The sequence below is a fragment of the Bipolaris maydis genome, assembly GCF_028858645.1.
Source record: "Bipolaris maydis strain C4 unplaced genomic scaffold PSV08scaffold_2, whole genome shotgun sequence".
In the NCBI taxonomy this organism is placed as follows: domain Eukaryota; kingdom Fungi; phylum Ascomycota; class Dothideomycetes; order Pleosporales; family Pleosporaceae; genus Bipolaris; species Bipolaris maydis.
In genome coordinates this window covers 3,576,009-3,600,809 of record NW_027093858.1, presented here as the reverse complement: position 1 = coordinate 3,600,809, position 24,801 = coordinate 3,576,009, and the positions used below count along the sequence as shown (strand labels likewise).

At 49.0% G+C, this 24,801-nt stretch overlaps 8 protein-coding genes across 8 annotated transcripts; 1 reads left to right on the top strand and 7 right to left on the bottom strand.

The window, feature by feature from the left end:
- Positions 1-288: 288 nt before the first annotated feature.
- PSV08DRAFT_368688 (uncharacterized protein) lies at positions 289-1,355 on the top strand (the record flags this gene model as incomplete). The annotated part of the gene is made up of 2 exons (XM_066093148.1): positions 289-725; positions 848-1,355. The coding sequence occupies 2 exons, from the start codon at positions 289-291 to the stop codon at positions 1,353-1,355; spliced, it is 945 nt and encodes a 314-aa protein (XP_065949886.1).
- A 592-nt stretch (positions 1,356-1,947) lies between these two features.
- PSV08DRAFT_368687 (uncharacterized protein) lies at positions 1,948-3,416 on the bottom strand (the record flags this gene model as incomplete). Its single annotated transcript, XM_066093147.1, has 3 exons — positions 1,948-3,044; positions 3,118-3,154; positions 3,207-3,416. The coding sequence occupies 3 exons, from the start codon at positions 3,414-3,416 to the stop codon at positions 1,948-1,950; spliced, it is 1,344 nt and encodes a 447-aa protein (XP_065949885.1).
- A 4,833-nt stretch (positions 3,417-8,249) lies between these two features.
- On the bottom strand, positions 8,250-8,414 carry PSV08DRAFT_172717 (uncharacterized protein; the record flags this gene model as incomplete). The annotated part of the gene is made up of 1 exon (XM_014224918.2): positions 8,250-8,414. A coding segment is annotated over one exon (165 nt), but the record flags the coding sequence as incomplete, so codon positions are not given.
- Positions 8,415-11,023: 2,609 nt separating this feature from the next.
- On the bottom strand, positions 11,024-13,508 carry PSV08DRAFT_399439 (uncharacterized protein; the record flags this gene model as incomplete). The annotated part of the gene is made up of 2 exons (XM_066093577.1): positions 11,024-11,971; positions 12,017-13,508. The coding sequence occupies 2 exons, from the start codon at positions 13,506-13,508 to the stop codon at positions 11,325-11,327; spliced, it is 2,139 nt and encodes a 712-aa protein (XP_065949884.1). The 3' UTR covers positions 11,024-11,324.
- A 3,195-nt stretch (positions 13,509-16,703) lies between these two features.
- PSV08DRAFT_27522 (uncharacterized protein) lies at positions 16,704-17,795 on the bottom strand. The gene has a single exon (XM_014224915.2). It carries the CDS (start codon positions 17,572-17,574, stop codon positions 16,810-16,812), a length of 765 nt encoding a protein of 254 aa, XP_014080390.2. The 5' UTR covers positions 17,575-17,795; the 3' UTR covers positions 16,704-16,809.
- A 220-nt stretch (positions 17,796-18,015) lies between these two features.
- PSV08DRAFT_196370 (major facilitator superfamily domain-containing protein) lies at positions 18,016-19,848 on the bottom strand. Its single transcript, XM_014224914.1, has 5 exons — positions 19,643-19,848; positions 19,317-19,579; positions 19,191-19,253; positions 19,035-19,133; positions 18,016-18,979 (listed from the first exon to the last, which is right to left on the bottom strand). The coding sequence occupies exons 1-5, from the start codon at positions 19,832-19,834 to the stop codon at positions 18,133-18,135; spliced, it is 1,464 nt and encodes a 487-aa protein (XP_014080389.1). The 5' UTR covers positions 19,835-19,848; the 3' UTR covers positions 18,016-18,132.
- A 1,141-nt stretch (positions 19,849-20,989) lies between these two features.
- On the bottom strand, positions 20,990-22,084 carry PSV08DRAFT_348125 (uncharacterized protein; the record flags this gene model as incomplete). The annotated part of the gene is made up of 3 exons (XM_014224913.2): positions 20,990-21,047; positions 21,104-21,614; positions 21,679-22,084. The coding sequence occupies 3 exons, from the start codon at positions 22,082-22,084 to the stop codon at positions 20,990-20,992; spliced, it is 975 nt and encodes a 324-aa protein (XP_014080388.2).
- Positions 22,085-23,608: 1,524 nt separating this feature from the next.
- On the bottom strand, positions 23,609-24,662 carry PSV08DRAFT_385250 (uncharacterized protein; the record flags this gene model as incomplete). The annotated part of the gene is made up of 2 exons (XM_014224912.2): positions 23,609-24,096; positions 24,182-24,662. The coding sequence occupies 2 exons, from the start codon at positions 24,660-24,662 to the stop codon at positions 23,789-23,791; spliced, it is 789 nt and encodes a 262-aa protein (XP_014080387.1). The 3' UTR covers positions 23,609-23,788.
- Between the last annotated feature and the right edge of the window lie 139 nt (positions 24,663-24,801).

Here is a 24,801-nt window from a genome sequence, read left to right as displayed (position 1 = left end):
TATTTTGTCTTAGAGCCAATCATTGGTATCAGTAAGTGATGGTTGTTATGGGCTGGGCCTTTCAGGATACTGTTAGGAGCCAAGGGTTATTGTATTGCTTAGGTCTATATGAAGTAGCGAAGATCTCGTGTCTACTTATAGTGTCCATTCTCTTACTAAGCTAAAATAGGGTAGGTATATAACCTACCTCATAACAATGGTTCAATCATGGGGGCTGGAACAGACATTCTTATAAGTGTGTGCATGCGCATCGTATGTCGAATTCGCCATGGTTCGGTGCTTATTACAATGCTTTCGAGATTTTCCCTGCTGCTGATTTACCAGTCGCTTACCTTTCCTGTCATCGCCGAACAGTACAATTCTAGCTATCATCCAACAACCTTCTTTCCACAGCCCTGTTCCCCACAATACAGATCTTTCTTTCACATGTATTCTCCATGCGTAATCGAAGCATCGATAGTGAGATGCGCCACAACCTTTACAGACTACAGCGTTGTCTATCAAGCCCCGCCTCCTTCATTAAAAGCCCAACAGTTCTTGTCAATCTGCTACCAACATGAGCAATGCATCCTGGACAACATTCCATCGCACATATTGGCGAACTCCAATTTTGCAACTCTCGTGCTATATCTCATGCCAAAATTACTTTCCACGATTGTACCAAGCATCGCTGAGATGACGCTGCTTTCGGTCTATCGGCCAGGACTGAGTTTCTTAATCGCATCGTGTGCACCGTCAATCTAGCTAACAAGATTACTTGAGTATCAGGACCCAAAGCGCTTATTGAAGGGCGTGAAAAATGACACACGCGGAACCCTGCTCCGCATTCACATTTTGTGTGAATAAGCTTGGAACTTGGCCGTAACAGTATTCTGAGCTGGGGATGTACAACCACTTTTGGTCCTCTACTATGGACTTCGCTCATTGGCGTGGTCAATCGTGTCGCGGGGTTCAGTTTTACCTACGCGAGAAGTAGTGCAAGTTCACTGCAAGGAAGTGTAGATAAGAGGACTAGAGATTGGAGCATCACGAATAGGTTGCGAAAATCCATGGAACCATCGGAAAAAGAATTCACGCTTTGCGCCGAACAAACTTTGGGTCGTAATTACGAGAACGCTAACGTACCACCTCTAGCGGTCATGGCCAACGTACTGGCTGGATGTAGCGGATTTATACATCTGCTGTTCAGCATCATCATCTTCTCATCACTGCAACTAGTGAGCTTATGGGACGTGTTGAACTCTGTACTGTGCCGTTATGTTGCGTCCGCAGTAGTTTGTAGGCTGGTATTAGTATTTGGAATCGGGGGTTTAAGGGACTTGGCATTCAAACAACAGGACGAATCGACAATTTGAGGCTGGCCAGGTGCTCCTTAATCATTTCATCCTCCTACTCTCGCCGGCAGCTACCATGTTTTTTCAAAGCCGTAGACGAACGAGATGGTTACAATGTCCTGTACTTGCTAATAGTATGCTTTCAATCGTTCAGTGTAACTTCATCAAAATGCTGATGACATGACCTCTTCGTCTCAAGGCTCCCCTATAGGGAAAATTTCTGCCCCAGCGCTAAGCCAAATCCAGATCTACCAGCAGGCTGTTCACAGCACCTCGTGCAAGTGATTGTCGTGGAGGCGCATGCACCAGAGAGGTGACTTGAATGCAAGCCATGACAGGTCCATTAAAGGGTAGTCACACGGCATACTTCATCGTATCACAGCTTCCATTTGAGCAGCTGACTTTGTGTTCAGACCTAGTGGTGATAATCTGGTATGCCATACTTCTCTGCTTGTGTACCTTGGTGCATGGCAAAGCTAGTGGAAGAAATCGCGATATTCGGTCGTACTACTGAGCATTCACCACGTCGTAGGAATCAATCAATACCGCGCCATTCAATATTACAAATTGCCATATAACTTCGTTATTCATTTTCAGTCTTAGCGAAAGGGGTTTATACCTCAATTCGCATATGTCGAAATCCTCGAGTCATGCTTTCGTCCTCTAACTCACTATCGTACATATATAAAGATACCAGGCCGCGACTACCTCTATGTGCCTCTGGAGGCTGACTAGGGTAGGATATGGTATTGTTGAGTATTCCCATCTCAACATCATCATTCGTATAGTGTTCGTGACTTGAATTTGAATCCCTGGACATTTTGGGAGTATGCGACGTATGTTGATCCGATTCTTCGCAAATCTGCACACCGCCTTGTTCATGAACAGACAGTTGCGTTGGTTGTGAATAATATCCATGGTTCGCGAATGAGTTCTTCCACAAGGCCAGTTTTGCTCTGGATTTTCCTGAGGGGGTGCTGTTTGCTTGGCTCGCCGTCTGTGACGATTTTGCTTGCGACGATTTTGCTTGCGATGATTTTGCTTGCGACGAACCTTGGCCCTTGGACACTAAAGATTTAACGTTGAGGTACCGCTTCACGAAGACCTTGAGCGCAGGGGCATTTGCGCAAATCACACCAATATGAAGCTCGAGGAGGGTCCAGTTCCAAATCTCCCAGAGTTGCCAGGAAACATCGTAAGTCTCAAAGAAAAGAACGTAAGTGGAATAAGTTCGCAAAGCCCCAAATACTGCTGCTACATAAGCAGTGGCAAATATTGCCATCAGGGCTGCTTTTTGTCGAAATGGGATTTTAGCTTTCCAGTAGATAAAGTTGGGTAGTAGAGCACAGATTACGTCTTGCGCCGTGGAAATGCTGCCAGCGACTGCCATGGCAGCGCCTTCATCATTGCAGTTGAATTTTTTTCCTAGCGCTATGTTCAGGACGTTCGACTGCTCCCAGTAACCAGAGATAGGTCTGCATCCAAGAAGCGGACTGATGAAGAAAGCAATCGTGGACGCGATTTGAACCCCGATTGCAACCCAGGTGGTGATTCTGAAGGCTTTGGATGTGCCGCGCGATCCCAGGCGACGGAAGAAGAGAAGGATGGAAACTTTGATAAGCCCTGTGCCGAGGACAAAGAGGATCTCTATGGACAAGATGAGCTTTCTTTGGGTCTCGAACAAGGAGACGTCGACATCCCATATATGTACTCCGCTGTGATATTTGTCTGCAGCTACGAGGAATCAGCTGTGAAGCGGAACGACAATAGGGCAAAATCTTACTCCATGGGATAAGAACAGCCAAAGTCATGACGAGTGGCTGTGAGACAGTAAGCGAATGAACCATGTCATGGAATAAGTAAGTAAGTTACAAGTGCAACAACCGTAAGCCAGTCATCCCAACCAGCATTGCGCTGCATATAGAATCGAACCCACAGTCTTGAGAAAACGGTAAAAAAGGTAATCGGTGTCAGGACGAATGCGATATTGGATGTCACTCTTCCTCTTCCTTCTGGATTTACATAGTTCGGAGGCGGCCACGAAGCTATAACGCTCAGTGGGGGGTTCGGGCCACCAGGCATCTTGATGAATGTTAACTAGGTAAACAAATCGAGAGCGTAGCCAGCATTTAGATTGTGAGCTGGAGCACTGAGTTATTGTGCACCGACGATCTATGTTTCAAGTGTTTATATTCGTTTATTTCAACAAAATGAGCATGTGATGAGAAGTTGCAAGGCCGCCACTGGAGAAAATGGTCGAGCGGAAGCATGCAAGCATACTTTCAACGGTTCGCTGTCCGCCGACGCCGGTACGTGTACGACAGCCTTGGTCATCCTGTCCTTCATTTCGTGTTCACAAGCGGTAATGAGGGAGGCGGGGCATACTTGTCGATCATGGTTCAATGCAGCTGGGTGCTTGCGCGGAACGTGTGCATGAATCGACAACAGGGTACGTGCCAATCCGACATAGGCATGCCATAATTGTCCGGCACGGTGCACTTGCTTTTTTCAAATAGGAGTCCGAGCACTATGTTTCCGCCTCGTGTGCCGCAAAGCCGTACACATCCTTTATGGTTATTGGGCAATCTTGACTGCGCAATCACGAGATAGGCACAAGTGGAACCAGCAACCAGGGACTGCTCACGCGGGAGTGAACAAAAGTCTAGCTCGGGCCAACGTTCGGCCATTGGCGTCATCTTAGTGCCCGCTACCACGTGCGAGGCCCGTGCAGCTCGTCCAAATCGTTCTCCCCCTTCCCCGATACCCTTGGTGACTGCGCAAGTTGTTGGGAATGCAACCATCCATGTACTTGATTGCCCATTCTGTCGCGTTGGTAGTGCGATTTGCATCATGTTTGTGATTTCCAAGACGAGCCAACTTTCGCCATGCTTGATGATCGCTCCAACAGGCCCTGCCATCGGAAGATAGTACGTTAGGCGTTCAGCAGCTTCAGGCTGCCACGATCCTAGTGCTACTTAGCCGAGCTGCGAGAGTGGTTTTACATGTCACGCTATCATTATGACAGGGCGACAGGGCGGGAAGAGGGACGTGATGACAGGACATGTGGGGCAAACTCAGTCCCCAAAAGCGCGATGCGGTAACTTAGCGTCTACGCAACCGTTGCTAGTAACATGACGGCTCGCAGCTTACCGCACCAGGGTCTGTTCACCTCCATTTCCGTTTTCCGGCCACCAAACCTGATCTGGTAACTATCTCAACTCTGTCTGCGAAGCACGAGCAGGAAATCGCGTCGTATCCAAAAAATAGAGGTCTGGCTACTCTTAGCCGGCGCTAGCGTCAGTTGGATTTACGCCCGTAAAACAAAAATACCCTTTCTAGTGCTAGTGCATCTATTTTCTTGTTCATTTTAAACTAGGCGAAATTGACCACTGTTTCCAAAACCATGTCCGAGGCTATGGCTGGAGTCGAAAGCTCTATTTTGCTGCCAGTTCTGTCGGAGTTGCCCGTTACGTGATCTGGCGTGGCCATGAAACAGAGCTCCAGTAACTGAACACGCCCTCCGTTTTCATTCCCAATCTAGATAGCCTAGCTGCAGGGCTAGCCAGCCCTCCCTTGTTGAAGCGCTAACCTCAGAATGAAAAAATGACGGAAATGGAGAACGGAGAAATGAGCAATCCTTCATTTGCCACACTTATTCCCAGACTTACCGAGGCCTTTGGGTACTTAGGGCAACTTTCTCGACCGTGCTTGGAACTGACTCGTTTGTGGGTCCTTCTGGCCTTCGCACGGATATAAAACAGGAATCAAACATCAATCAGCGCCAATCAGCGCCCAAATGAATCAGGCATTGAATAGACGCCAGACAAAGAGGCGCCGAACTCTTCGTAATTGATGCTAGGAAGAGATATCGTTATCAATCCTGTGCTTCATGCCACAACACTCATTGTCACCAACCGCGATCAGTCAAGGAAAACTGAACATTTAGACCCACTGATTACGAACAGCCGCACTCCGGGGGCTTTAGAGTGTGCTTGCAGGGAAGGGCTTGTTCCAAGGCACCTACTTTCCAACATCCAATCATGAGCCTCTTCCGTCACTAGAGCCATGATCTTGTAGGATGCCTTGAAATTTCCCGCGTTTCCTCTACCGGACGCTTGTTATGCGTAGCCACAAATCTATGTTGGCAATCCTCAACATTCGCAATGCCGAGCGGATCTTGCCACCTTGCCACCGCTTGGGAACCATGAAGCTGTTGCTCAAATATGTACGTTCAAAACTCTCCGCGTTTCATTAGTGAACCATCGGAGCCAGCTCCACTTTCCCCGGCTCCACATATTAAAAACCTGTTCCAGACTTTCACGGCGGCTGGTTGGTATCGTGGTGTTTATCTTGTCAGCCGTTTAACGGCATATTATCGGCTTCCTGCATGTGGCGTACGTGCATCAGGCCACATGTGGAGGCCTCTACTGAGAACGATGCCTTTGGATTTATCAGCTCTTCAGAAAGTCTCACCAGCCTTAGCTAGCATGCCGGACCCCGCAAGTTCTCCCCGCTGTTCGTGCCCTCTAAAACATCTCTCCCATCTGATCTAGGGATGCCTCTTATTAGCAACAGAAGCCGTGGACAGCGGTATTGTTAAAGTTGATCTGGATCGTTGTGAATAATCTGCCTTTCTACTTGTGGAGCTTTGCAGGTAAATCCTAGTATTCTCTCGAACTCTGAGTTTATCCTCCTTGCATGCACCACAGCTCTCTTGATCTTTTCACTCGATCATAAGCCGCTAGGTGTTTTCGCAAGGAAGTTATTAGGTCTACTTGAATATCAACAACGCACAAGCTAACCACTCTGCAGCACAGTCCTGGTACCGGACAGTTCCACTTACTACAGAACTTGCGAAAGGGCAAATGAATTTTGAAATCCGATACGTTCTCTGCTTCCCACTGTTGATTCATTTCGGAAATTCTATGAGCTATTTTGTCCATCATACAATTACGAACTGCTAGCAAGGCCGTTAACAATGTTTTTTTTTTCTTTCACGGAGACGAACTATCTACTCGCAATCTGTTATAGAGTGATGTGTGCAAGGCTACAGCTGCTGCGTTTGTGCTTGGTCTTGCCTTTCATGATGTGATTGTATTGCGTTCAATCTGCGAAGTCGTGAGGACTGCACACTAAATCCGCCTCGCAGCCATGTAGCGAGCATATGACCTGAGATCCTAGCTATATCACCCAGAATGGGTGCGCACTAGCGTGCATCGGGGCAAGGCAAAGATTATGACCACAACTAAGGAATTAGCGAAAGGAGAATATTTGGCGGATTTTCTACCCTGTACGATTAAACGAGATGAGGCACACCAGCCTATATTTGACTGTGATAATTAGGGGTTTTCTAAGAAAGAAACTGTACGTAAATATTCGAGATGCGTGTTACACGTCATACGCTTTCCTAGACTTGCAACCAAAAAAGGGTTTGATTAGGTGGCTATAGGCTTTCTATGAATATTAATAGAATTACGCTGCTAACTTTTAGCGACTTTACGCCGTAGGGTAGCCTACCTTGCAAATCTTCCACGAAGATGTGCAACCCGATTCACTAGATTTCCAGCATTACTATACTGGAGGATATTCCGGGTCTTCTAGAGCGATTGTAGGGTTTGATAACGAGATGAAAGTCGCAATAAACAACGAATACAACACTGAAAAGGCAAACAGTACGAATAAGGGAAGTAGATGCAACAAACAACTGGAAAGGTAACAAGAAAGCATCAACGGATCGATGCTATATCTTTTCCGTGATATATAAAATATGACCTTGAAAGATCAATCAAAGGCCTTACCACTATGACAGCCGTATTCAATTCGGGGTCTTAGATAAAAAAAAACTTTCTGCAAGAACTATGCACTGAGAATCATTTTTGGATATCGGTCAGAACTAGGATTACTTGCGAGCTTGGACCCCCTATCATGTAATGGAGGGTAATTTGCCCGATGGTATCTACAAAAAACTTCAGATTTGTAAGTAAGAAACACTTCAATTATATCTTGGAGACCGTGATCACTGGAAGCTACATTGCGGCCTCATGCCGCTCAATTTTTGATGCCGAATATCGGAAATGTAGTCACAAATCAAAACCAAGGCAGGCTATCTCCGATTTTAGTTCAGTCATCATTCATATGCACGAGCTGGTGTTGGGTACAGTAGAAATCGCTCACTGGCATTACCTCATTTCACGACATGTAGTCCAATCAGAAGGCGCTCAATTACAGCTCTCGAAAACTTCATATGATTTTGTGATAGAGGATCTCTCATAGTACAATGCTATCGTGCTTCTTAAGAGGGCTTTGTTGTGAACAAATCCGACAGCAGATTGTGGAATGTGTTACCGGACAGTAGTTTCTTTGCGAAGGTTCAGAATTGAGCATTTTTTGAAAGAATTTATAATTCATTGAAGAGCGTTCTCCTACCTGATGGCTTGCTGAACTTGCCTGAAGTCCGGCCCCAGATCTCCTAGATATCCAACGAGTAGAAGAATTGGCGAAAAGATTTCGAGTCCCAAGTCGCCTCTTTCTAGATTTCATCGCCATTCAAAATTCTACTTGGGTCGTAATATTCAGTCTAACAGAAGCTCAAGATCTACTCGATGGAGGCCTGAGCGTCTATTTTACCTCATCGCATGCTGGACCTGTTCGGTTGTTGGATAATCTGCTCATTCACACTGTGGACCTTGTTACGCTGGAACAAAATAAGCAGCACTAGTTTGACCGGGTCTCTTGTGTATATTGAACGTGCTTTAACCTTTCTTTCTGACTACAAAAGCCGAAACAGCAAGCATGGGGTTGCTGGCCCACGAATACGCTGTGCGTGTCACGACAACCGAGCAACCGCCCAAGCTACACAGTTTGATTGGAGATATTGAGACACATGCCTTGCTTATCCTACTAAAACCAGGTCTTCTATTTATCCCAATATTCAATTTTCGGATGCAGGTGCATGTTGAAGTTGTACAAAATCAGTGCAAACGAGGTACGAGCTTCGCTATACGCCAAATTTCGGCCAATGCAGTTCCGTGGACCGATGCTAAAAGGCTGCAGAACTTGTCGGTCATCAAAATGGAATTCGCATTTTGGGCTCTAGTAGACCTTTTTGTCTCATCGCGCGTGAAGATGCTCTTCTCGCTGGTGGAAGTTGCGCTCTTCTAGGTATGCGGCGTACTGGTTGACACAAGCGACGACTTGACCACTAGTCAGTATTTGTGTGAACGGTGAATGAGTGTAGTAGGTTCTCACATTGAAGGGTAATGAATTGCCACATGATATGGTTCGTTGTTTCTCGGTAGTCTTTCTTGAGAGTATGGCTGGCAAGGGTAGATGGCGCCGCATCGCTTCTGTAAAAGGGGGTACCATGAAGGGCAATCCGGACGTCCATGTGACGAAGTTGACCTCCTGTTGGCTAGAAAGGTTTGATCCTACTCTTCTTGAACTTTTGCGATGACTTTTGGACTTCTGAGAAGCTAAAACAAGGTCGCAGTCATTCTCATAGCAGATGTCTCAGCACCAGAACCTATGAGAATGTTCGCGTTGACAATGATCTCCAAGTCGTTTAGACTACTTAGCTTTTAAACTATATCCTTGAGAAAATCGCCACGACCATGTTGCCCAGGGTCATTCATCCTCTTTGTGGTCACAGTGTGCGTCAGAGTTCATTATGCAGCGTTTGCTTTAATCAAACGCGTCGGTGTCATGGTCAGGAATTCCCAGTCACTTGAGAAGCGGGTAACTGTGCGCGACTCGAATCCAGGCCCCAGCTTTGATTAAGAAGAACAAGTTGCGAAGTAAGCCTCCTTCATCGGACCTCTCCAGAGAGCTATAGGATTCGACCAAAGCCGAATACCCGATTAGATTGGATATTACCAAATGAAAGCACTTCGCCATGTCGAATCTATCGCTCAAAGAGGCAAGGTTGCGTTGCGGATGCAAGGATAGGTCAGAGTGCACTTTTGTCAAAGTTGGTCAGGGCTCGTCGAGAGTCTGGTGCGAGAATGTTGTTGTCGTGGGTAGTCAAGGGGTCATCGGCCTGGCGAGCCTCGAGCGAGCGACTCTCCTCGAGGCTACGTCGCGGTGGCGATTGCATTGTAACGACACTTAAGAGTATTACGCTGTCACTCCAATTTAGTGTTGTGCTACAGCAGGTCGATGATGAGTTCATTGTTTTTTCCCCCGGGCTAGCATGCGCAAACAGGCTTTGAGGGTTCAGATGGTCTGTCGCGTATTTGCACGTGTTTCACAGTGAGTCGCGATGGATGGTTCATTTTCGGCGCATTTGCTGCTTTAACAAGCGAGTCCTGCACACCCCCACGGCCAAGTGCACGCGCGGACGAAGGAGAGAGCCTGCACAAGACGTGCGACATTGCATCGCTCGTCTTAACCGTCATTTTAACCGTACCCGACATGGGCTATCCCCCAGATCTCACTCGCTGCCACCCAAGTATGCCACTGGTGGTTGGTATGCCGGTTCCAAGAATCTTGGGCATCGCTGTGCTGACCTTGGCTGCCCCACCGCAAGTATTGATTCTCTCGGAAATATTGTGAGTAGTGACCCTAGACAACGGAAAAGGCGGTGAAGTCTCCTTAGGCACCGTTGCATCGGAGCGATTCTATGAGACTAAAAGCCTTCTCTATTATAATTTCGATATCATCGACAAGATGGGGCACCTGTAGGTTCAGGAGACAGCCTGCAATCGCGTACCGTGTACGCACCGCAAAACGGAGCTCCATCCAAGCATACATATATCCGTTTCCTATTGCTCCCTTACTGAACATGTGTAAAGCACTAGATGTAGATGCTGAGAAAGAAAATTTAGCTAGCTGGCACCCAGCTTAGAAACTGCGGACCCTTTTCACAATGTTGCACTGATGGTCGATTTCGTTGCGATAACAGCGGGTCTTTTCCAACCATTGTTTGTACTTAAGAGATCCATCTCAGCGAACGGGTGTGGGCTGTCGGACGCTGGATAAACCTTTGAACATTAGTCTGCAGAGTTTCAGAAAGATTTTCAAGGGATTGAACAAGATGAACATGTTTCGTTTCGTGATTATGTTTGAACTCCCGAAAAGATGGTTTTGGAGGTCTGTTTATGATAAAACTCATGGATGGAAGACATCCTTGTTAGAGAATGGCAACCCTCGACAGTCAAAGTCCGTAAGTTGATAAAAGAAACAGAATTCAGATGAGCAAACATGGAATGGCATTGAATAATGCGATCGAATAAACACTACAAGCATCCGGCGCATTCAGCGCTGGATGTACAATATCAAAAGACGCATCGAGGTTACGACGCGGAATTTGAGCAGACTGGCTGGAGTTCATGGGACCCTGGGGGTTCGTAACCATGATACGGATCACAAACGCTCGTCGGTAACTCTTGTACAGATAAAGCAGAAAGGGAAGGGGCACTGGATGATGCCACACTGATGCCAACCTTGGAATGCCACGTTGTCACTCAATGTTCGACAAGTCGTGCCTGGTACCTATAGCAACGCCTTTTTGGGAAGCTTTGTTTGCCAGCCGACACAGGGCCACGCTAGGGATGCCACACGGTTCTTAGATGAAGGTTCATATCATGGTAGTCGCAGCTCAGATATGCTGAACGTTGTATTGAAGTGATGGATTCATGCATGGAATATGTACTGACGAGGGATGGGCCTTTCAAGCTGAACACTCATGCGTCGTCGAAACAGAGCCTTGTTTGTGAATTTCGAGAGACCAACTACAGCAGATACACGCTATTTGCTCAACCGCCCCCTCAACCAACGCAGTGTTTCGCAATTCATCTGATCCATTTTAGGCATCGAGATAAATTTTCACGTCAACTTAATGCTAAAAGCCCACAGAAAATCTGGTGATGCACCAATTATCAGCCTGTCGGTTTTCAAACGAAACGAAACATGCTTCTTCACTGGCTCATGGTTTTACAGTGATGCACTACATCTTGTACTTCTTATGCACAACGCGTATATCAAAGCTACCTATCATACTAAGCTGGCATATCCGCCCGAGTAGCCACCTGATGGTCCAAACGTGATGCCTGCGCCAAGTACCGTCCTCACCGCCATGTCGTTGAACTGCCGCTCCGCTTGAATTCGATGCATTCGCACCGCTATATCCTCAGGTGATCCGGGCTCTAGCGTCCCAGACGCCGCCGAAGATCCCCCGGATTTGACCATACTGGATACAGGAATATTGGGATCGAGCATCATGGCCGTCCTCGCCTCGTCGCCCACGCGCTTGATCGCGAGTGTCTGCACTTCGTCGGCGCGTGATCGCAGAGCCTGAACTTCTGACTTGTCCCTTTTACTCAAGTCAGGGTGATTGAGTACCCCAGGCTTATACGTGTCTGCGCATAACGCTGGCATCAGTGTGGAAATCTCGTCGGGATTCTGCACAATCTCGAGGAAGAAGAACTTGTACCAGCCAGCGCGGTTGAGCGCGGGCATGTATGTTGCGTACGATGATATAGCAGAGGGCGGCTCTGATATCTTGAGCTCTTCAGCATGCGCCTGCTGATCAAAATTCCATATGGGCGCCAAGTGAGGTTGTACAGGAACCATGACGTGTGGGATACCTTCCAGTCCGAATTGATGCGCAAGCGCCGTGTACCCGTTGTATGAATAAAGGTCTATAATGTTAGTGCAGATTTCGGACGGCTTTACAGGCGACTTACTCCGCGCATCCTCGGGCAGATCAATCCAGCTTGCCAAAATCTTGGGCGCTTCCAACAAGCCAGAGTTTCGCGGCTCAAAATTCCGGTCCAGCGCATCATACAGCAGATCAGCTAAGATGTAAAACTCTCGAGTGGGGGTTTCTGTAACTGGGTCTACGAAATTCCAGGGATCTGCAAGCGGCACACTGCTGGCACTGGCCTTTCGCGAGGGAACTGTAAAACCTTTGGACGGTGAAGTAGCCTGTGTGGGGGGACTATGTGCCAGATACTGTGAGGATGGAGTGGCCGCGTTCGTGCCAACAGGCGAATCTCCCAGTTTCAAGCTTCCCAAGTCGGCGGGTAATTCAGCGGTGAGTTCGGTGGACGCAGCTGGAGACGCAGAGCGTTGAGGTGCTGGCGTAGACGGTTGTGTCTGTGTAAGATCTGTCGGTGGCATCTGTCCTTGTACATCTTTGTGCTGCGGTGGAGGACTCATTGATGGAGAGATTGGATTCGCCACTTGAGCTACTGGACTGGCAGGTGGCACGGGATGCCATTGCTGCTGCTGAATTTGTTCTTGCTGGTACGGTGTGTTTGAAGCAGGCAGATTTGGCGGTTGTGGTTGGTGCTGATGCTGCAGCTCTTGTTGGGATGGCGTGTTTGGCGCCGGCGAATATGATTGCTGCTGCTGACCAACATGTGGAGCATGACCTTGCGCATACCCCCATTGCGGCTGTTGACTTGGAGACACTGTTGATTCTGGTGGTGAGATTTTTGGATGTGGTGGCACTGGCGGCGCAGGAGGATATCCCGACTGTGGCTGAAGCCCAGTCTGGCCTCCCGCTATAAAGCCAGTTTCCTGGCTGTTATATGCATTCTGCTGCCCATGCGGGATGTATTGTTGGGATTGTATAGCGTGGGTCTGTCCGAGCTGGCCCTGCTGCCCTTGCCCATATTCAGATGTGTTGTAACCTGGCGCGCTCAGTGGTTGTTGTGCAGCAGGCACTTGCACTGGTGGTGGAGGAGGAGGGCTCTGTTGTGGGTAGTAGTTGTTCTGGCTTGGTGGAGCAGCAGTCGAGGCTCCATGATAATAGTTTGGCTGGTATGGTGAAGGCTGTACAGGAGTGTAAGAGGTCGTTGGCAGAGTTGGTTGTTGCTGTTGAGGCTGTTGCCACTGCTGCTGTTGTTGCGGCGGAGGAGTGTATGTCTGAACCTGCGGCTGTTGGTAACCATGGCCTTGACCCTGCGGGTTCTGGTGGCTCTGGTAGTTCTGGTAACTCTGCAGATGCTGAGGAGGGCCAGGGGCGGGTTTGTTTCCAAGTTTCGAGCTCAGTGTCTGTCCCAGCCGATCGACCATGGGCTTTCCAGTGGAGACAGCCTGGCTCATCATCTGCCCAAAAATGCCGCCAGACTTGTGCGTGTGGCCTGGCTGTCCATACTGCTGCTGCTGGGCGTAGTTCTGTGGAGCGCCTTGGTAACCGCCGGGCTGTGTGTTTGAGCCGTAATTTGACATGGTGCTTCTCTAGGTTTTTCTGTTCACTGCGTCTGTTCACTGCGATGGGAGACGTGACTGTTGTATGACCCCTCCATGAGTAACCTCGGCCAGGCAGCGCTTCAGCCGCATTTGGTTGGACAAGGTGCTTGGCACGGTGGCTTGTTGAGGCTTGAATCCTACTACTACCGTGTCTGTGCGCGTGATGCGTCCAACCACCTGGACGAGTACTGACACAAATGAGGCTATAGAACCACTGAGGCGTCCATTCCGTTTGTGTGAGCGAGGATGAAGGAAGGCTCTCTGAAGTATGTATGCCTTGGGTATCGTTTCAGGCTTTTGCAAAGCGACGGAAGCAATCAGTCCAGCGCTATCTATAAAGAATCCGGAGTTATACCAGGGATGTGAGCCCAGGCTGCCTTGTTTGGGGTTTTGGTGTAGGCGCCCCTCCACTCACGTGATATGTACTAGCAAAGGAGATTTCTTTTCGTAAATACCCGTGTATTTCAAGTTATCGCTTAGATGTGTATAAAAGATACGACTGTGACTCCCTTTGCGCACGCTGTGCAAAGATTATCAAAAAAAAAAGTAAGACATCTTCCTAGTACGAGTACCAGGGCGTCTCTTTTTAAACACCGTGCTAGGTGTGCAAAGGTGTAGGGCTAGGTTTAGTGTCCTGCAATTACGTCTTAAAGTAAAGAGTGATTACTTAGTAATTTCTACATGAATCGTTTAGTTATATATGTAAGTTCTTATGCCCAGATAAGCACGCGGAAGCAGAAGTAGAGGTACATCAGAAAGACACCTCGTGCGTTTGCTCGCAAAAGTCCCTGCCGAATCTGGAGTGCTGAAACGAAATCGATAACAGTTCCGTGCAGGTATGTGATCATAATATGACAGAGTTGGTCAATAATGACAGGCTAAGCTAAACTCATTGCAGCCAACCTCCCTATCACCGGCTTCTCATTATAGCGGAGTTCGAGTAGACAACAACCACGACGACGACGACGACTGATGCGTTTTCCAAGGGTGCTTATACGTAGTCTAAATGAAAGTCTCGCCAGTCGCGCTGCCCTCCCCAGTCCCCATCTCAGGCCTCGATGCGAACATGTGACCCGCGGCCGTCCGCTGTCGACGCCATATCTGGAAAGACTGTATGCCATTAGTGAAGGGGCAAGCATATCTGCCTTGGCGCGTAACCTCTTGCTTGATCTAAACACGTGGACTGATATGTTGCCCGGAAATATCAGGCGAATCCTTATTAGAGGTTCCGACCTGAATGTGCCTAGTACGGCCAATCTCAGACTATGTTACTTGGCGCCGAAGTTCTACAACTGCGTTTGTATTGTCATTGATAACCACGTTCCTTCTGCGCCTAGCTGTGCAGGTGGAGTTTCCTGTTTTCGAATCACCCACATAGAGTCTTTCGCTCTCTCACACACGCGATCTAATAGACTCTTTACGCTCGCATAAGGAGCTACGCAGATGGGAACTCAGTGATATTTGTCTGACTCAATATGCGGACGTTGTTGATAGATTGTGGGACCAACACGTTCCTACGGAGCTGAATGTGACGTAGCTTGACTCCGCGCCGTTCATCTCTGACCCAGTTTTCTTCCATTCCATCGCTGCAGATCAGTGGGATCCTGTAGTCTAGAGAGAAAGTAGAGATGAATACACAGTCACATGATCCTCTGAACAAAACCAAAGCAAACTGCCAATGCCTACTCTGATAGCTTCAGTCTATAGCCTAAGAAAGAAATCACGTCGCTTCGGTCAGGGCGCTTAGAGACAACTTGAGACTATGAAGGTTGGTAACCAAGGTTTAGGTCGCCTTTGTTTGTCCCAGGATTTTTAAAATAGAATGTGGACCGAGCGGCTTCTCTGATATTGATTTCCAAGTGTCGATGCTATCGTAGGAGGGATCCATTCCCGCGGCGTACCTCCCGCACAAGTGGGGCCGCGGGATCGACATATCGACACCCCCACTGCGAACCAATCATGCGACACGTTCCATCGACACCTACATCTTAGTGTGGAATCATCCGTATATGGCGATACATATTTGAAGTTCATATAATAGAGGTGATAGTCTGAAGAAAGATAGTAGAGGAATTGCGTTTTGCTCATTAAGATTCCTGCACACGTACTCTTGTCGAATCACACACGCCACACACCAAATACGTCACTTACATAACCCCTCTCAATTCGCCTGCTGCGGTAATCCTCCAACCTTTCCATCACATTACCGAGATAGATTTCCAATCAGTCAACGGCGAACAAGCAAATTTCTGCGAAGATGCCAACAAACACCTCATATACACTGGGGTTCCGTTCTCCCCAGTCATCATCACCAACGCCCAGGGGGTACGGCTGTACGATTCCAACGGGCAATCCATTCTTGATTTTACGTCTGATCAAATGAGCTCTCTCTTGGGACACTCCCACTCAGAGATTGCTCCGGTGAGTTGACGCAGTTAGGAGTGGGATTAGCACCTAGTTGGACATGTTAACATTGCCATGCTTTCAAATGCTGCGGATAGGCTGCTCACCATTCTCGCATTTGTACGAGTTGCCGGGATACATCAAGCGAGCCAAGTGCTTGCTGGGCAGAGACTGACAATTGGAAGCCTTGGGAATAGGCGCTGGTGCACAGCGTAGAGGCAAATAGAATCCACGGAGCTCTCCTTTTGGATCGGTAGTAGATGGTGGTCAATGGATGATTGTAGGAGGACGGATAACAGAACAGGCGTTCAGAAACACGACTTTATGTTACTTTCTTAGCTCGCACATGTCTCTTCCATGGGCAAAGTGGAGACACGGTCCAAGGTACGTCAGGATATTGATATACCTCTTATTGATCTAGGTGCAGCAAGGCACAGTAAATGCATAGTGTACGTAATTGTTCTATTATCGATGAGCTAGCAGACATCTGCCACCAAGTAACCATGAAAAGTAGGACAGTTGAAGACTCTAGGACCATGAGGCGTTGCCAAGGCCCGTGCTATGATCGTCGTTCGTTGCGATGCTTTGCTTCTGAAGTGTTGGTTATGCCTAGACTTGATTTCGAGAGCGGACAGTGTTTCTTTGTTTATTCTTCAATTGCATAACGCAATGCATGGCTCGCCCCTAAGGGTGATACACTATCATGACTGGTGAGCATGCAGGCTAATGTACACCATTGTCAGCAAAAGTATGTTAACTTGGCCTACTATTAGCAACATGCGACTTGATCCAACGCGTGACTTGTTACTTGGAAAGTACTGTAGGGTTTATGGCATCCCAAAGGTACTGCTGAATGCACAGAAAGACTGTGATTGATTCACCTATACGTAATCTTGTCCGGCAGATCCGCATGAGGTATCGCCGTCCTCTGTGTATCCACTGCATCTGCCTCGACAGCCTGATGTGTCTGGCCAAACTGCACGGGCTGTGGCTTTTTGTAATGCTCTCTAGTCTCCTGAGCAAAGCCAGTATTCAAATCTTCTGTTGCATCGGCTCCACTGTCCTGCCTTTGGACCGCCGTCATTGAACTTCGCTTCTTGTGTTCGACCCTGTCGATGATCTTGCGGCACACATCGCGGTGTGCGAGCTCCATTTTGCCCTTGACAAATGGCATGAGATACCACGCACATGTAACCTCTACGTCTTCAACAAGGACCCACTTGGCGTCTCCGACACCCATACCTTCGCCGTCGACCTCGCTCCCCGCCTCGCCATTCTCCACCACCCGGAACTCAGCACGGACAGTCACACCGGCCGCGGCATCTGCCCTCGTCTTAAGTCCCTGCCGCGTGTCCTGGAAACAGCTTGGGAAGGTAATGTATTTTTTGCCCAGCTCGCCAATGCCGGGGCACCATGTTATGCATTCTGTGACGTTGTAGGTGGAGACGGGGTACTGGTCTGGCGGGTACCAGTAAGTGTCTTTGAGGGTTGAGGGCGAGGTTGAGGGCGCTTTTGTGTGGCCGCAGGTGAGGGCTTGCAGGGTGAGGGCTGTCTCGTGATCGTGCAGTGTGGCGATGACTTCGGCTGGGTGCATGTGAGGCGGGATATGGTGGGCGACGTGTAGGTGGTGTTTTGAGCCCATGGTTGCGGTGCAGAGTGGGAGGCTTGGAGATGGAGCAGAGATGGGTTATAGGAGGTGTGTGGTTTTTTGGGGGGCGGGCTGTGTCGCGCCTGCGCGCGTGGTCGTATGTGCGTATAGAAGCGCTGGGCCGGACTTGGGGTTAGGGTGTTGACGATTAGCAACTACGATTAACTACTGTATGTGCGTATGGTTGCGAGTGGATAGGCTGCGAAGGAAGATGGGTTTGCAAGAGTGTACGAGTGAAAAAAAAAAAAAGAAATAATCATGCGTCGAGCAGGGCCAGGAGCCAACCTGAGGCACATGGCGTTGCTGACTGACGAGCTGCCATTACGAGTGAGGCTGAGACAAGGGGACATGGGTCCAACCTGCGACACGTAGTGGTTGGGCAGAAAACGGCATCGTGTCATGCTTAGCCATGGAGAGAAAGGCGCGCACAATTCATTGCACATTACTGCATGCATGTTGCTACTTTGTACACTGCTACTACTGCGACTGCTACTACTCGCAGACGGTGTTGCAAAAGAGACGCTATCATACACAACAAGACTCGTCCACGCCTTAGAGGGTGTACTTGAACCCCGCCTGGCCTTCCCTCTCGGCCAGGGGCTCCCCGTTCGCCATCTGCTTGTCAACCACCGCATTCTGCTTCCGGAAATACACTGTGAAGCATATCAGGACGCCCAAAATGTAAAACTGCAGACCAGCAGTAACCCAAAGTCCCGTGAGGTACCTGGGCGCCTCCTTTTGCGTGAAGACGGTCGACGCAATGATGCCACCAATGGCTCCGAATCCAATCTGCAGCGCGCTGCCCACCGATCTCTTGCTCTGCCCGCGAATGTTGTTGCTTTGGTAGGCAAGGATAGCAGGCACATTACCCTGGCATCCACAAACACCAAGGAATGTGCCAAAATATCTCGCTCCGTTGTTTTCGGCGTAAGCAACAATCATAAGCCCGACGATAGTAATGATAGATTGCGCTGCGATGATCGGAGCCCGAACCCGGTACTTATCACCCAGCCATGCAAACGCAAACGCTCCGATCATGGCAGCGAGACTGGGAGGGGCGGCGAGGGCGTTGGCTTGTCCCGCACTGTAACCCATGCCGAGCAGGATAACAGGGAGGAAGTAGCTGAAAGCGTATGCAGGCATCGTAGTGCTCATGAAAAGCGTCGCGTATCCCCACAACTTGACATCTCTGATATGCAGCCCGAGTTTCGCCCACGTCAGTGGATCGTCGACAGAGTCGCCGCGGTCGTCTTCAATCCGTTGCATGATCACGGCTGCTTCAGCAGAACTAAGGAACCCCTTCTTCTCGGCCTTGTCGGGGAAATCCACGATAATGAACCAGGCTGCGACGGCGACGGTGACGGTAATGATTCCTTCAATGATGAAGATCCATTGCCACCTGTGCCACATGTCAGTATATTCTTATTCCCAAGTAGTGCTTGTCATCTGCTTACCCTCGAACGCCGGAAAGGCCTTCCATCTGCATCAAGCCATAGGCCAGGATACTGGCCAGGCCACCGATACCAACTGAGAAGAGGTAGAACAAGCCCAACCTGAAACATAGGTAAGCTCTTTATCCACGCTTTTGGTTGCCAAAGCGGTTGCTTTACCTTTTCTGTGTTTCATAGCGGCGGTACCAACAAGTAATGAGATAGACGCAACCGGGGAAAAAGCTACAATATTTTGTCATTAGCTAGAGGGTTCGAGGCCGAGAAGTTGAAGGCCACGCTACTTACCCAGCCTCAAAGGCTCCCAGCAGCACACGGCATATAGTAAGTGAAATCCAGCTCTTCACGAAGGCCTGGCCAATCATCACAGCGCCCCAAGACACTGCGATAAAAGACAGCCAGTTCGCACTTCCTACTTTGCGCAGCACAATGTTCGAAGGTAGTTCGAGAAAAAAGTACGTGGGAAAGAACATGACGAGCACAATTGTATATCGCTCTCCGATATCGAGACGAAGGTCCTGTCCCATTCCCGCCACTCGGGCATTGGAAATCTAGGAATTCTGTTAGTGACCTCTCGTAAGAGCTTTTGCTTCCTGACGAGTTCCTCGACTTACATTTGTACGATCGATTAGCGCAATCGAGTATAGAGCCCCTAAAATCGGCAGGAGCCTCCAGTCCACCTTGCGGATCAGCTTCTTCTCCTCAATCTCATCAAAGATGTAGTCGCCGCTGTTGCTGCCAGCTGCAGGTGGAGTCAAGCTCTCCTTGAGGACTGCATCAAACTTTTCTTCTGTCTCGTTATTCATGGTGTGTAGAGCAGGTCGTCAGACTGGATCGATGACCAGAGCGTGAGATCAACCACAAAGATCTGCAAAGGAGAAATTTTGAGGCATGCGCTCTCCTACACTTATACTACCATCAAGCTGGTTCCAGCCGAGGTGATTTTCAACTCTTGGCCAGAGCATTGCTCCGCGAACCTTTCTTGATCCAATGAAAACACCCGGGTCATCATCATATACGATAGACACGTGGATAGAAATCGCCAATTCGGTCGTGTAGGCCAATGCCAAGACGAGCAAAGATATAGAGAATGGTGGGGGAGAGCCTGGATGAAGGACATTTGCCCAAGAATGGTAGTTAGTCCTAGAGTCACAATCCGCCACCACACTCAATACCGCCAGTCTGGTGCTCAGATGCAAGTTATGCCGAGCAAGCATGGCCCGCCGAGACGAAGAAACTCTCAGGAGGATATGACATGGATGAAGGGCGGACCAATCCAATCACAGCAACTAAGCTTGATGTGCCCAGCATGCTGGGCATGCCATGGCCGGCTGGCTAGATCGCGGGGTAGTTCTTGGGATATCCTGGGGTAAAAACAATGCTTCAGATTTCCAAGCGCCAGATCGGGGCAAGTAGTATACTTGGCACACGGTTGGTGTAGCTATGGTCTGACATGAAACTGCTCAAGGCCAGTGCAGTTGTGGAAATGCAGCCGTGCTTACCTACCAGATTCGTTGACCAAAGGAGTTGATATGCTTCATCACGATGAACTGGAAGGTTCGACCTATAACAGCAGCAGGGTATGTGACATGGATGCTGCGCGGCTTTATGACGATGCTGACACGGAGTATATGCCAAATATTTGCGTAATGGGAATGGGTGAAGTCGTTGAGGCGGAGCATTACTAGCGTCTCGGCATGGAAGCATCGGATGTGAAAATCTCGGGCCTACTGAATGGCGTGCCCTGTCACTCTCAGTAACACATGGCAAGTGTAACGTCCAATGTTAGAACTGAATTGAATAGTAACAATCCTTTGGCTATGTTGTTTTCTGAGAAAACAACGCTTTTCATTCCGGGACCCGCCCAATATGGTCCAGATACAAACACATGTAAGTCACGAGAGATGGCTGTTACTAGACCAAAAGACAACACCCGACCGCCACTATCAAACGACAAGCGCTCATTGAGCACCGGAGTCACGATCCGTTCCAACAAACACCACCTGGACAGCAGCAAAGCTACAAGGGTCAGCACAAAGCCGAAAAAAAAACATGTTTGTGAAGGATCGACGTACGCAGCAGTAATGGCAAATGTTTCTGACTTCTTCGCCTCCGTAAACGTCCTCAAACACACACTCATCAAGATGTTGAAGGCAGCAATGACCCAAAGCCTGCCTTTGAGTGATGGAACATTCAACAGGACCAAGATTGAGGCAATGGGCAGTAGCGATGCCAGGATACACGTGATCCAAGACGTGACCTTCAGGACGTCCGAGTCATAATACACTTTGCGACCCAGGCTGGGGCTGCCTTTTGTGAGACGGCCGAGTCCACGGGAAAACAGACGTATCGAATTCTCTGCAATACAGCGAGAGAAATCATCAGCCTTTGGGCGAGGGTGTATCCCAACCAGGTCTGGTGCATAGTCCTCGGGGTCGTCACAAGAGCCCCAAGTAACTTGGTCAAGACCCGCCAGCCAGTATGGCTTCATGATCTCGCTTTCCAGGAAGTGTTGGAGGTCGCTAAGGTCGAATTTCTGCGGTGTTGGGATCTGGGACAGGGCCGAGACTTGTAGAAGCGCTTCATCTACAATTGCAGCGTTTTAGTCATATAGTTCTTGGTTTGTATTGTTGGCGACGTTCTAACTCACTGTACTGGCTCAATGTCTCACTAACTCTCCCGAGAAGTTCCAAATGCAGCTTCCCCTTGCCATTTTGATCTTCGAGCATACGCTCGTAGTCGACTGCATATCTGTGAGATGGTTCTTTGCCTATCTCATCGTCTTTCTTTTCCTCTCTCTCCTCCATCTTCCGCAGACGTTTCTCCAGGATAAAGAGCTCGGCTTGAAGGTACAGTATACGCCGGGAATTCAGAGCGTCGAATCTGCGATAGATAGCCGTCTGTGGTTTCAAAGCGATGCGTTCGGCCAGCATGGGATAGCCTCTAGGGTAATCTTTCCAAGAGCGCCGAAAGGCGGGGACCTTTTCCTGTCCCTGCTCTGGGGTGTCTGTTGTTTTCTCGTACAACCGATTGCATGCGAGTCCTGCTTCCAACATGGTGAGTTTACTCACAAGAGAAGAAGAAGTGATTGGGAATGGTCTACAAGAGCGGCACATCTTGGTACTTAACCGAATTCTTCAGCGCGCACAAGCGCAAGGCTGTACGTGTCTCACAAAAGTTGTGCAACATGGTGGCGCACTTTGATAGGGTCCCTTGCAGCAGGCGTTACGCTTTGGCGCGGATACATACATTCCTGTGGCTGTTTACATGTTATTTCCGCCCCAGCACGAGTCCGATTGAATTCCAGAAAGGCTTTGATGGCACAAAATGAAAGAAGAGCTAAGATATTTCTGACATGTTTCAAGAATCATAGAGTTGGTCGGACTTGATGGATAGAGTATATGCCAGGTACATGTTTAATTGCTACCTGATGATAAACAAAATAGTATGAGCTTTGCAAATATGGCAGTGAATTTGGTATTTTTGGAAGCGCTTCTCGTACGATGCATAGGGAACACGGATCTACTAGTTAGTCTGGTTTACAGCAATACACTTATACCAGTGTAAGAGACAGTCATGATGCAAAGACAGCTTACAAGTTTACCCTGCTGGCCACCTACTGGAGTCGCAATTAACTAACATGATTGACACTGCAAACTCTCCTCATATGATGAAGGAGTCATTTGACAAGAAGGAGACAAATTGGCCACAGGGCTTTCCGGCGCAGTCATGAGTGATGGATGAAGCAATCAACCTGAATGAAGCAAGCACATACAGGAATTATATACATAGATATAGTCCGTCCACGAGCTTTTCCACTGCTAAGTTGATTCCCTCGAACATAAGATATTTCAAATGGGATGCAAAATATCTTTTCCTAAAGAAGGACCACGAGAGCCTCCCGAGGAACGTGCGGAATCCAGAGCGCGGAGAGAACATCACAACAAAGTGAAGGAAACGACACGTGCACGAGAATACCGGGACGATGCACTAGCGGGGTGGGCATGTATTCCATGCCATCATTACAACGATGGCGAGCGTTCCAACAGCAAGAATTGTTCCCGCTGCCAAGTGACCGTTGAATCTCATTGGGACGTTCTGGCATTTGACGATAAGAATAAGGCAGACTTGGTCGTGTCAGCAAATCTTGCTTCTAATCCCGGCTGGTATCACTCCATTTGCAAAAAACACTACGATTCGGTGGACGGAAGCCAGGAGTGCTCCAATCCTCCATGTGGCAATGTCGGAGGAGAAGTGTGGTACACGTGCAGGAAGAAACCATAGCCAAAGACGGATAGAGATAGGCATCGCGCGTGAACCAGAATAGACCAGGCAGGTTGAGGTATGTAGAGAGAACACAATGCAACGTTCTGTGTGGGTGGCCTCTTCGAAAAAGACATGGTTCAGTTGGTCCTGTGTCCTTTTCAAGCCTCAGCTTGTGTGATGTTTTATGATTGCCAAAGCAACCGTTGGAGGATATGCTCAGGGCCTTGCCACGGTTGGGTGATTTGACGAGTTCAATGTATCAACCAGCTTACAGACCGGCGAGGTGGTTGTGAAGTGCCAGCAGTATCTGGCAGGCACATGATGAGTCTGCAACATGGTGATGCATTTTGGCAGTAAGCACAATATGACTTGCACTTAGGTGTTCCGGGGTTGGTGTAGCCATTTTTCAAGAGGGACCCGGCCGCAAGAGAAGGAGCTTGTTGGATGAGGTAGTCAGGTTCTGAACCGAAACTTGATTGAAGGGATCGGACTCATCAACGTTTGACGCATAGGTCGCTTCTGATTACCCATTTCTCGCCGTCGACGACTTGGCGCCCCTCGTGCAGCATACAATCTGGGCCATGGCGGTGCAAAAGGGCAAGGCCGACTTGAAGGTCCACTTGCAGTGGCTCGGGTAGAGGGCCTCTGGTCTTGGTTTTGGACTTGGGTGGGTCTGGGTAAAAGACAGTTTCCCCACCGATGCATCCGGTTGCAGGAGAGGTGAGGTAAAGCAGCAAGGTCCAAGTGGTTCGTGCTTGGACTGATGGTGAGCCAGGAATGGTGACATTGTTTGCATCATCGTCTGGGCGAGTTAGTGGCATGCAGCAGCTGGCGTTGACTAGAGCAGGTAGGGCTAGCTGAAAAGCGAGGAAGTGGCAACAACGTACAATGCTGGTCAAAGAACTGGCCTTTGGTGTAGCGGTAGATGCGGATGTTGGGATTGAGACCAACAACGTCGCCGCCCCACAGGCTGTGCCGCTGCTTCTCATCCAAGCCCAACGCACCTTGGTGTGCAGCCGCACCCGTGACAAGATTCTTTAGTGCCGTCTGACTCCACAGCTTCTCAGCAAAGGCAGGGTCGTCAATCTGGAAGCGATCATTGACTCGCACTGCGTCGCCCTTTTTGGGCTTCCCGGGAGTGGTAGTCAGCGGCAGTGAAGATAAAAAAGATACGTAGGTCTTGCAGAGAGCTGCTGGCCAGAAGTTGGGAATGGTGATGATCTGATTGGGGAGGACTTGTTGCAGCGCTAGGTCTGCTTCTGGGACAAGAGGGGTGAAGACAGGCCAATTGGGCCGTGTGTGGGCGGGCTGGGGTGATGGGGCAGACCTGGTGGATGCGGCGGGCAGGGCTTTCTTTTTGGGAGCCATGGAGCACGTTGCCGCTTTGTATCGTGTAGTGAAATGTAGTGATTTGCGGTGTAGTATAGTGTAGCGTAGTGTTGTGTAGTGCAGTGCTTTGCTTTGATGCGATTGCTGATGATGATGGTGATTGTGGGTGACTGGCTGG